Source organism: Grus americana, unplaced genomic scaffold, assembly GCF_028858705.1.
Source record: "Grus americana isolate bGruAme1 unplaced genomic scaffold, bGruAme1.mat scaffold_380, whole genome shotgun sequence".
NCBI classification, from domain to species: domain Eukaryota; kingdom Metazoa; phylum Chordata; class Aves; order Gruiformes; family Gruidae; genus Grus; species Grus americana.
Window position 1 is genome coordinate 48,759 of NW_026561650.1, and position 11,597 is coordinate 60,355.

General features: G+C 53.5%; 1 protein-coding gene across 1 annotated transcript; it reads left to right on the forward strand.

The window, feature by feature from the left end:
• Positions 1-1,591: 1,591 nt before the first annotated feature.
• Positions 1,592-6,128, forward strand: LOC129200666 (ubiquitin carboxyl-terminal hydrolase 42-like; the record flags this gene model as incomplete). Its single annotated transcript, XM_054811944.1, has 9 exons — positions 1,592-1,607; positions 2,577-2,777; positions 3,055-3,165; positions 3,707-3,777; positions 4,033-4,115; positions 4,374-4,485; positions 4,826-4,966; positions 5,159-5,259; positions 6,032-6,128. Coding segments are annotated over exons 1-9 (933 nt in total), but the record flags the coding sequence as incomplete, so codon positions are not given.
• Between the last annotated feature and the right edge of the window lie 5,469 nt (positions 6,129-11,597).

The following is an 11,597-nucleotide window of genomic DNA, read 5'->3' on the forward strand; positions in this document are numbered from 1 at the left end:
CTAGATGATGTTTGAGGTCCCTTCCAAGCCAAACCATTCTCTGATTCTCTGATTCTATGACCCCCTCCAACTACATACTGGGCCCCCTTCCAGGATAAACGGGATCCCCTTAACTCCCCCAGCACGGATTTGCCACTGTCCCGTTACAAACTAGATCCCTTTAACCCCTCCCAGCACAGACCTGCCCTGTCCCAGTTCTGGATCCCTGAGCAGGGCAGGGGCCAAACCGACCAGCTGACGTGGGGCAGCAATAACAACCAGCCCAAAACTGGGGCAGCCAAGCGGGGCAGGAGCAAAACTGCCAGTCCAGCCACCCCGAGGGGGAATCTGGCAAAGCTGCGGCAAATAGAAAGCTAAGAGACCCTGGAGGGAGCAGAAAATGTGAAGATGCAAAAAAGCCACCCACAAATGGTTTTTGGAGGCCCAAGGCGAGAGAGCAGCTGAGTGGGGACGTGGCAGCCAGACAAGGTCAACCCAGCACCGTTGCTGAAGGAGTTTCTTTGGTAGCGCTAGTTCAGAGTCCGCATAGGGCTGTATCTCGGGGGGCAGGTCAAATTCATTGGAAATGAACCTCTAAGAGACCAGGTGCTTTGCTCCACGAGTCTCACGGACAGGGTCCTGTACCTGGGAAGAGTGGCACAGAACCCTCAGCATACAGAGCGTTCCAGCCAAAGCAGTGAGCAGGCACGCTTGCAGCCCTGGGCAGGTTTTTATTCATCTGGCTGGTGTAGCTCGGGGAAAAGGTGGGAGCTCTGCCAGCGGACAAAGAGCCCTTGGCCAGCAGCGGTGGGGAAGCCCAGCGGCTGATGGCTGTGGGAGGTGCCCGGGCCCTGGCAGCTGTGTGGCCTTGAGGGGACACGTCCCCGTGCGGACCCCGTGTCACAAAGGGGCAGTGATGCGGCAACCGCCCGGCGATTGTGACCTCACCGGACTGGGGCTTTATAAGCTGAAAAGCGGGCCAGTGAAAGCCAGTTGGGCTGAGCTGCCCTTTGGGATAACTCGGCTCCTTCCCTCGCTACGTGCACGCCGACTCTTTTCAACCATTTCTCCATTACTGCCCACTTCTCCTCAACTTCCATCCTCTTTCAAAGGTAACTGTGATTGGACTTTCGGGACAGATCATAGAGTAGGTAGATACGGGATCAAAGTATAGTTTGCTCCATACCTTCTGTTAAAGCCGATAGGTAGCTCCTGCATACACGGCGGGAAAGTGTGGGCTGCAGAGCCAGAGGGCTCTGCTGCTAACAGTAGCCACAGGTCAGCAGCAGGTCCTCCTCAGAGAAGGTGGCACGCAATGGGGCTTTCAAGGGGGCCGTGGTAATTGCTGTCAGTTGGAGTCCTGCGACAGGGACAGTGGGGCCATCGGCCTGCTGCTCTCTAGGAGTTACAAGTACCACTGAAGCACCTTTGATGGCAGACGCTGATCTGTGGGTTGCGTTTGCCAGGTTTTGGAATCATTTTGTGGAGCTACGGTTCTTTCTTTCCTATCAGGTGACGGGATTGGCGCTGATCTGCTCTTTCTGGAGCACGTCCTGACAGCCTCTGTCATCCAAAGCTTTCGCCTCTGTTCCTGAGAGGAGCGATGGCCGCAATGGGGAACGACTCCTGTGAGTAACGGCTTCACCAGCAGGCTTGGACTTTGTGAATCCCCAAGGGTAACGGACGTGGCTGCTGCTCCATCCCTGCATGTTGACGTGCTGACATCCGAGGGTGACTTCGGGGGCGTTTCCTGGGAGCAGCCAGACTTATCCAGGCATTTTGACTAGACACAGGAAAATGCGTTTTATCACTCCTCCGCCACTAGTACAAGACTTTGAAAGATGGCATTGCTCATAGAACGCCCTGACATCAGTAGGGTTACCTTCTGTGAAAGAGACTTGCTTGTCTTCCTCCATTACAATCAGGAAGAGGGAAGACTTCCTAACTGCGGCCTTCCAGTACCTGAAGGGGCCTCCAGGAAAGCTGGAGAGGGACTGTTTATCAGGGAGCGTAGTGGCAGGACAAGGGGGAATGGGGTGAAACTAAAAGAGGGTTGATTGAGATTAGACGTTAGGAAGAAATCCTTCCGTGTGAGGGTGGTGAGGCAGTGGCATGGGTTGCCCAGAGAGCTTGTGGAGGCCCCATCCCTGGAAGTGTTTAAGGCCAGGCTGGATGAGGCTTTGGGACAACCTGGTCTAGTGGAGGGTGTCCCTGCCCATGGCAGGGGGGGTTGCAACTAGGTGACCTTTGAGGTCCCTTCCGACCCAAACCATTCTATGATTCTACGATTCTACGATTCTATGACTTGACCTGATAATCCAGTTCTAGACTCTAGAGGGAAAGGAAGGTAGCCCAAGGCACAGAAATCAGTGTGGGTTTTTGGACTGTGCGCAAAGTAAGCAGGGGAGGAGACTGTTTTCCAAAACTCTATCTTGACCAGACAATTTCAATGGCACTGTAAGGCTTCCCCCAATGTTGCTCTCTTGGAGGTTAGAGCTGCTTGTCTCCTGGGTGCTCCTGTACAGAACTTGCCTTTTCAAGTATGCTTTCGCGCAACAAAATCGTGTCATCTCTTTTCATATGTCATTTCCCTGCAGTCACTGCCGAGGGAATGCCTTCGCCACAAAGGATCCTCTTTCCTCCGGAGATGGTTTGCATGGAGTGGCGGCAACGACAGAGAGCTGGAGCGGGACTCCACAACCTGGACAATACGTGCTTCCTCAACTCCGTCCTGCAGTGCTTGACGTACACACCCCCTCTGGCCAACTACCTGCTCTCTGGGGAGCACAGCCAGGCGTGTGAGTACTTTTACGAACATCTCCTTCTAAGTCTGCTGGGCACTTCCCACTTTCTGGCTTATTGCACGGAAAACTCTGCTCAGTTAAGCGTCCCTCCAAAGAAAGTTTTCTAGGCACCAAAATGCCCCGGGCTTGTTGCGACATTGGCACCTTGGGAGAAGAGCAGTGGAGACTGTTCTTAGAACTTCAAGATCTCCATTAGGTTTCCCATCGCTATGGGTATTTTGCTAACCTGAGAAGCTTCCCTCCCTCCTGCCCTCCCTCCCTCTCTCTTCAGGTCGTGAGCGAGGCTTCTGCATGATGTGCATAATGGAAGCACACGTTAACAAGGTCCTGCGTTCCTCAGGCAGTGCCATCAAGCCTTTGGCTGTCATCAGTGTCCTCCCACGTAAGTCATTTCAGGTGCTTGTGCATGTTTTCTTCTGTTCTTGTAGGACAGAACTACTGACTTCTTCTTTCTTAGTAATAGGAGAACATTTTGAGCTTGGCATGCAGGAGGATGCCCACGAGTTCTTACGCTATACTGTCGATGCCATGCAGAGAGCTTGTCTGAGTGGTAGCAGCAAGTAAGCACAAGCAAATTCCCTTTTCAATGTTCCCAAGCCCTTTGGACTCCTTGATGTGCTCTCGTCAAGGGAAAACCCATGCCCAGAGTTTTCAGACAAAGTACACCTCTTTGAGGACATAACTCTCTGCCTCACCATTTCTTTCCAGCTTGGACATCTATTCTCAATCAACTACCATCATCCATCAAATATTTGCGGGCTTTCTGAGATCCAGAGGTACTTTTTGCTCTCCTTGGACTTGTCTGTGCCCCTCTGCCTGCCTGTGATAAACAGCTGCCCGTGTGACTGGCGGAGTAGGTATGACGAGTGTAAAGCGGCACAGTCGACTTCCCCCATCGCTGAGCATTTTGATTTGCCTTCCAGTCACATGCTTGAGCTGCAAAGCGGTTTCCGACTCCTACGAGGCCTTCCTGGATGTTCCTTTGGATATAAAAGTAAGGGGGGTTTGTAATTGTGCTCCAGGATGTCCTGAGGCACAGTGAGGAAGCTCCTGATAGCCCCGGGAATCCCTTGGAAAAGAGGGAAACGGTCAGCATAATGCCCTCTTGCTGCCTCCTCCTGGGCACTGCTTGCGGGTTCACAGTGGGTCTCCTCAGCGTCGGCTACCTGGGTCGTCTTGTTGACTCCTAGTGCGTGTTTGGGCGAGGGCGTTTCCCGCAGCTCAGCGCTCTCCTTTCTCACTCCTCCAGGCAGCCTCCTCTGTCAGCGCAGCTCTCAAGGACTTTGTGAAACCCGAGCAGCTGGATGGCGAAAACTGCTTTAAATGTAGCAAGTAAGATGATTGCTAATGACGTGTGAATACCAGACCCTGCCTGAAGGTGCCGCATGCCCTTGAGTATCAGTCATCGTTTCACCTAGCGTAGGTGCACAATAACGAGACGCAGGTGTTTTTCCGTCGGGCCTTGTGGCACTGAATAGCCTTACAATAGCGTAAGGATGTGTGAGACGTGAAAGCTTGGCTGGCCTTCTGGAGGAACAAGGGTGCACTTAAGGGTGCATTTCAGCACTTGGCTCTGGGCTTGCTTTCCAGGTGTGACAAGAGGGTTGCCGCCTCCAAGAGGTTTACAGTCCATCGCCCGCCCAAGGTTCTCACGCTGTGTCTCAAACGGTTTGACGATTTCATCGGCGAGAAGATCAACAAGGTGTGTACGCAACTGGAGTGCAACTTCCTCTTCCTGGAGCAGGAGATTTCCCCAAGCAGTACGCTCTCTCCCAAGCTGTTCATGCTGAGTGTTTTGTGTTCCCTTCTGGGGAGGGGAGAGGAGAGTTCCCGTGGGAGGACGAGCACGTAGTCTGCTGCGGCAGAGCTGCTTTGGCCGAGAACAGTTTCCTGCCACCCAAACCATTACCTGTTGCTTTAGGGAAAACCCAAGTGTTGGTGAGCACCAACGGTGTATTTAGACCCCGCTGGCCTTTAGTCCTGGAAGGCTGAGGCATGTCGTATCGGGGGATCGTTTCTGAGCCCTCTTGGTCTCTCCGTAGCTTGTGGAGTATCCCGCGTACTTGGATCTTCGCCCGTACATGTCTGAGGCAGCTGGAGAACCGCTGCTCTACTCCTTATACGCCGTGGTGGTGCATAGCGGTGTCAGCTGTGGTTCAGGACACTATTTCTGCTACGCAAAGGTAAAGAGCAACTCCCTTCCTAACAAGGGAAACACGGCAGTGTTACTGGCAGCCGAGGTTTTGGGCTAGAAGGTCTCCTGACCGGCTGGATTGGATTGGCTTGGGCGTACCCTTGGTTCTGTAGTTATCTGCCTGTGTTTTTGTGGAGAAACCATGCAGTTCATCTCCAGATATTGTTGTCTTTTTTTACAGGCCAGCAATGGACTGTGGTATGAGATGGACGATATGCGTGTGGATCCATGTGGCATCGAGAGAGTTCTCAGGCAGCAAGCCTATTTACTGTTTTATGTCAGGTAACAACCAGTACTCAAATTGTTTGCAGAATATGTTTCCTTTTCCTGGATTTGCTGTTTTTCTTCCCATCCTCCTGAGCGTTTCTGTCACAGGAGACAATTACTGCCTGCATCATTCAATGCTGTCAAACGGAACTACTCCGCGTCAGTCCTTCTCTTCCCTTGCTGGGCTTTAGGCTGCTGCCCTGGTGGGAAGTGCTACTTGTCTGCTGTCAGAGGCTGGCTAATGTAGACAGGAGGACTTTAAGGGGGCCTACAGGAAAGATGGGGAGGGACTTTATCTCAGGGAGTGTAGTAATAAGATGAGGGGTAATGGGTTTAACCTGAACGACCTTGATTTCTATTAGATACGGGGAAGAAATTCTTAATGGTGGGTGTGGTGAGACCCTGGAAGAGGTTGCCCAGAGAAGTTGTGGATGCCCCATCCCTGGAAGTGTTCAAGGCCGGGCTGGATGGGGCGTTGAGCAACCAGATCTAGTGGAAGGTGTCCCTGCCCATGGCAGGGGACTTGGAACCAGACGGTTTTGAAGGTCCCTTCCAACCCAAAGCATTCTGTCAATCTATGATTCGATGAAATGGAGGCCGTAGGGGGTATAAAGACGAGCTCTTGCTCCGACAGGGGCAGACGTGTTGGGAAGAGCCCAATCCAGTTTCCCATTGGTAGTCTTGGTTACGTCTTCCCTCTGTCGTAGAGTCTGCTCCAAGTAAATGCCTGAACCCTAGAGGAGGCTGAGGAGCAGCCCTAAACGGAAATCACTCTTTTTCTCTCCAGGCGCTCTGATTTGAAAAGTGGAGAAAGGGCTTCTTCCGCACAGGTGCCATCATATGCCCCTTCCTTCTTCAAGCAGCGGGCGGCTGGCAGCAAGCAGGTGGGTCCTGTGAGACCACGGGATCCGCCCCGTTTGACTAAGGTAACTCTGGGGAGGTGGGTCAGGGCACCAGATGGACAGGGGATTTCTTTCTGGCATCTTGGCATTGCTCTCTGTTCCCTCCCACGCTGCAGCGATCTTCACAGTCGCAAGGCTGCTCCCTCCCAAAGCCTCCCACCTAGACCCATCCTAGTTGTCCGCCTTTGGCCCTTCTGCCTTTGCAGCCCGCCAGGAGAGCCTTTGGGAGGCCCTTAGCTGTCCCCTCCCACAGCTTCCGGGGGTTCCCCACTGTTCTGGTCTTGTCAGGAGGAAAGGGCAGGCCTTTTCACAGCTCTCTTTGCAGGACGTGGCGGTGGGCACGGAGGACTCTCCAGAGCACAGCAGCTCCTCCGCAACAGCCAGCACCAGCCAGCTCACCGCGGCAGGTGCACGGGAGGCCTCTGCAGGCTGGCCGTGCCCCACCTGGCCAGGCAGGCTCAGCATTGTCTCCTTCGTGGGCTTCTGCTTGAATCGCTTCTTCTGCAGCTGTAGAAGGCTGGTGTCCAGAAGAAAATCTGCATGCCAAGTCCGCTGTCAACCACTTCAGCCTGTGCTGCACCCCGTGCAAGAAGACAGCAAGAAAGAGAAGCACGGATTCAGCCCTTCCTCCCGCTGCGAGAGGAACGGTGCCAGGGAGAGGGCCCGGAGCAGATCCCCACAGTGGGGCAATGATCTCCGCAGCTGGCCTGTGGACACCACGGACTATGACTGCTCAGCTGCCAGGAGGAGGAGAACAAGTCCTCCACGTTGTTACCAGGCCCCAGCGGTTGGCGCAGCTTCAGGGCACTCCAGTGCCAGCTCCAGGCAGGCTCCCACACCCAAGGCTGCTTGGGAGCAATCCGTTCCCATGCAGAGGGAGCGGAGCAGATCCCCACTGCGGGGCGATGAACTCCAAAGCTGGTTCGCAGACACCACGAACTATGAGCCCTCAGCAGGGAGGAGGAGGAGGAGGAGACCTAGTCCTCCGAGCCGCGACCGCACGCCCAGGGATGCCACAGCTCCCAGGCCCTCCAGCGCCAGATCCCAGTTGGCTCCCGCACCCAGGGCTGCTCAGCAGAAGACCGTGCTGAGGAAGAGAGAGCGGAGCGGATCCCTGAGACGGGGCTATGCGCTCCGCAGCCGGTTTGTGGACACCACGCAGGATGAGCCCTCAGCAGGGAGGAGGAGGCTTTCAGCGCCCTGGAGATGCATGTCAGACACACACTCAGGGCACTGCTGTGGTGATGGGGGCACACTGTGATCCTGGGGGAAGAAGGAGCACAGCATCTTTCTTCTGCTGTGCCAGAGAAGAGGAGCGGGAGAAGAAAAAGGAGGAGGAGGAAGTCAGGAAGCACCAGAACTGCCGCCAGCAGGGACCAAGCTGCACAAAGGGCACCAGCGGCCCAGCCTGTCCCTCCTCCCAGTGCTGTCTCTGGCCACAAAGAGCTCGGAGAGACCTTCCAGAGACTCGGACAGCTCTGCCGCCTGGCCCGCCTGCCCACGGGTCCCTCGAGGAAGAGCTTTAATCCCTGCTCAGCTGTTGGGATCGCCTTGCCAAAGCCCAAATTAAAAACACTTGTTGGCCTTGCGTATGTCATTCATGGGGTGTTTTCTTCTCTGGAGGTTTTGGGACAATTGGTGGCAATACCCAGTGTGGGAGGTTTATGTGACGGGATTTTGAAAGCAGTGTGCTTGCACATGTCCATGCTGCCGTCTCTTGGTTTTCAAGGTGGAGTTCAAGGCACTTGAACAGAAAGGGGCTGGATGAGCCGACAGCAAGGGGGACTGAAAGAAGCTGAACGGCCGGGCCAATACTGGGTCTGATCTTGTTAACATCTTCCTTAATTAATGGTCTGGGGGACAGGGCAGAGGGCACCCTCAGCAAGCTGGCCAATGACACCAGACTGGGAGGAGTGGCGCTTAGGCCAGGGGGTCCCGCTCACCAGCCTAAACCAGTTCCTACCAGTGTAGCACTGGTTCGGGACCCCCCCTGGTAAGGGCAGCACAAAGCCATGTCCCTTTTCCCACCCAGAGGCCGGGCAGGGGAGGGCTCATCCTGCCAGCGCTGCTCATGGCGGCTGAGGAGAGAGCGGCCTGATCCTGCTGAGCGCGCGCAGGGTGGCTCCCTCGCCTCGGCTGCCCCTCGGCCTGGTGCTGTTCGACAGGCCGCTGCAGCACACAGGCCGGGCAGGTTGCCTGTTGAGCGCTGGGGACGGCTGCCCCAGGGGAATGGGGAAATGTCTCCGCTCCACCCTGCTGCGGGAGCTGGGCTCAGCCTTGGTGTGGAGGGCCGAGAGCGGGTGCTCTCCAGACAGCTAAAGACACGACTGGCTGCGTGTTTTCCTTGCGGAGAAGGACCTGGGAGTCCTGGTGGATACCAAGTTAAGGGCGAGCCAGCAATGTTCCTTCGTGGCCAAGGCGGCCAATGGTGTGCTGTGGTGCATTAAGAAGAGCGTGGCCAGCAGGTCCAGGGAGGTTCTCCTCCCTCTCTGCTCTGCCCTGGTGACACCACATCTGGAGTTGTGTGTCCAGTTCTGGGCTCCCCAGTTCAAGAAGACAGGGAACTACTGGAGAGAGTCCAGCCAAGGGTTACCGGGATGATTAGGGGTTTCCTTTCGTATGAGGAAAGGCTGAGGGAGCTGGGTCTGTGTAGCCTGGAGAAGAGAAGACTGAGAGGGGGCCTTAACAAGGCTTATAAATATCCAACGGGTGGATGTCAAGAGGATGGGGCAAGACTCTTTTCAGTGGTGCCCCCTTGACAGGATAAGGGCCAACGGGCACAAGCTGGAACACAGGGAGTTCCATCTCAATATGAGGAAAAACAACTTCCCTTGGAAGCACGTTCAGGTCCTGCCAAGAGCGGGTGTCTTTCCTTTCGTGACATTTAACACTCCAGTCACTGTCAGTAACACTTGCCCAGAGCCTAGCTCCACATTTGAAAATGTCCAGCGACTGTTTCAACTCAGAAGGTGCCTGGATGGAAAAATGTTGCTGACCCTCATCTTTCCTTGGCACGCCTTTCAGGGTCCCACAAGAACCATGGCTCTGCGCTTGTTACCTGAACATAATCCTATCCCTAATCGTAACCCTAACCCCTAATCTTTAACTGCAACTGTAACCCTAACCCTACGCCCTAACCCCCAACCCAAACCCTTATGCTGACCCTAAACATAACTCCTAGCAAAAACCCGTACCCTGACCCTAAGCCGAACCCTAACACCAAAACTTAACCCTAACCCCTACTCTAACCCTGACCCTGATCCTAAACCAAACCCTACCCCTAACCCTAACCATAACCCTAACCTAATGCTAACACTAAAGGTAAACATAATACTCTTAGCCCCAGTCTTAACCCTCACCCTAACCCCTAACCATCTCACCATAAACCCAGGCTAATTCTAACCCTAACCCTAACTCTAACCCTAAACCTAACCCCAACCTTAACCCTAATCTTTACCTCTAACCTAAACCCTAGACTTTAAACCTAACACTAACCCCCAATCCTTACTGTAGCCCCTAACCCCTAAACTTTATCCTAACCCTAATCCTTCAACTATCCCCTAATCCCTAATCTTAACCCCAACCCTAAACCTAGCCCAATATCTAACCCTAACACAAAGCCTAACCCTAACCCCTAACACTAAGCCTAACCATACCTCTAAACCATAACCCTAAACCTAACCCCAACCGAAACCCCTAGCCCTAACCCTAACCCCTAGCCCAAAGCTAACACTACCCTTACACTCTCACTAACCCTAACTCAACTCGAAGCCTAAACAAAACACCAACCCTAACCCCTAACACCTAACCCTAAGCTTAACCCTAACCTTTACCCCTAACATTAACCCTTACCCTAACCTCTATCACTTCCCTCCTCAGCAGGACAGGGAGGATACAAAAATAAGATGGGGAAAACAACCCCAAACTCGTGGGTCAAGATAAGGGCAGTTTATTACAGCAAAGGCAAAAGGCCGTGCATGGAAGCAAAGCAAAAGCAAAAGATTGTTCTCTCCTTCCCGTCAGCAGGCGATGTCCGGCCACTTCCCGGGAAGCAGGGCTTCAGTATGCGTAGCGGTTGCTCTGGAAGTCAAACGTCGTAAAAAACCGAATACCCCAGTTCCTCCCCCTATCTTTCAGCTTCTTATTGCGAGCAGACGCCATACGGTATGGAAAATCCCTGTGGTCAGTTTGGGCCCGCTGTCCTGGCTTTGTCCCCTCCCAAGATCTTGCCCACCCCCAGCCTACTGGGGTGTGTGGGAGAAATGTTGGAGAGACAGCCTTGGTGTGTGCCAGCACTGCTCAGGAATGGCCAACCCACTGGTGTGCTATCAACGCCTTGCTAGCTACCAATACGGGTTGAGAGAAAGACAGTTGAATAGGATAACAAAGGAAAAGAATAGCGATAACACTACTACTAACAGCAACAACAACAACAGTTATTAAAAACCAAACATGCGATGCACAAATGCAATTGCTCACCACAGGTAGAAGAAAAAAACCAACCCAATCTCGATGCCCAGTCTGTTTCCGAGCACTGATTGCGCCTCCTGGCTCGCTTCCCCAGTTATATCCGGAGCATGACGTCACATGGCAGGGAATATTCCTTTGGCCAGTTTCAGTCAGCTGTCCTGGCTGTGCTCTCCCAGCTTCTTCTGCATCTGGCAGCGCGTGAGAAGCTGAAAAGTCACTGCTTTCTAAATCCATACATAGCTGAATTATGTCCCCATGTGCAAGATTCAATTCTGGTGAATTTTGCTCCTAAGAGTGATTTTTTTTAACGTGCTCAGATATGGCGTTCTTCTCTTTTTAAAGAACTCAAGTCTGTCTAGAAAAGCATCACCAAACATGAGTAGCCGTACTGTGGGCATCTGTGGAGAAGAGGGAGATTTTAGTCATGAAGGTTATTAATTAAGGGTTCCGACAGTTCTAGGTAATGTGAGGGAACTCTTTTCAGAGGCCAGACTCTGCTCAGTGGTGCCCAGTGACAGGACAAGGGGCAAGGGGCACCAACTGGAACGCAGGAAGTTCCATCTCAAGATGAGGAGAAACTTTTTCACTTGGAAGAAGTTTTGTACAAAGTTGCCAGGACAAACTTGATCCCTTTAACCCCTCCCTGTAAAGAATGAGCCCTGTCCCACTACACCCTGGATCCCTTGAACCTCTCCCTGCACAGAGTTGGCCCTGTCGTAGGACAAACTGAATCCCCTAGCCACCGCCCGGGACAGACAGGCACCATGAACAGCAAAAACTGGATCCCCTGGCCCCCTCCCAGTACATGACCAGTACAAACTGCGTCCCTTTAACCCCTCTCTGTACAGACTCAGCTTTCTCCCAGTGCAAACGTGTTCCATGTAACCTTTCGAACTACACACTGGGCCACCTCCCACTACAAACTGGATCCCCTTAAGCCCCTCAGCACAGATTTGGCAGTGTCCCATTACAAACCGGATC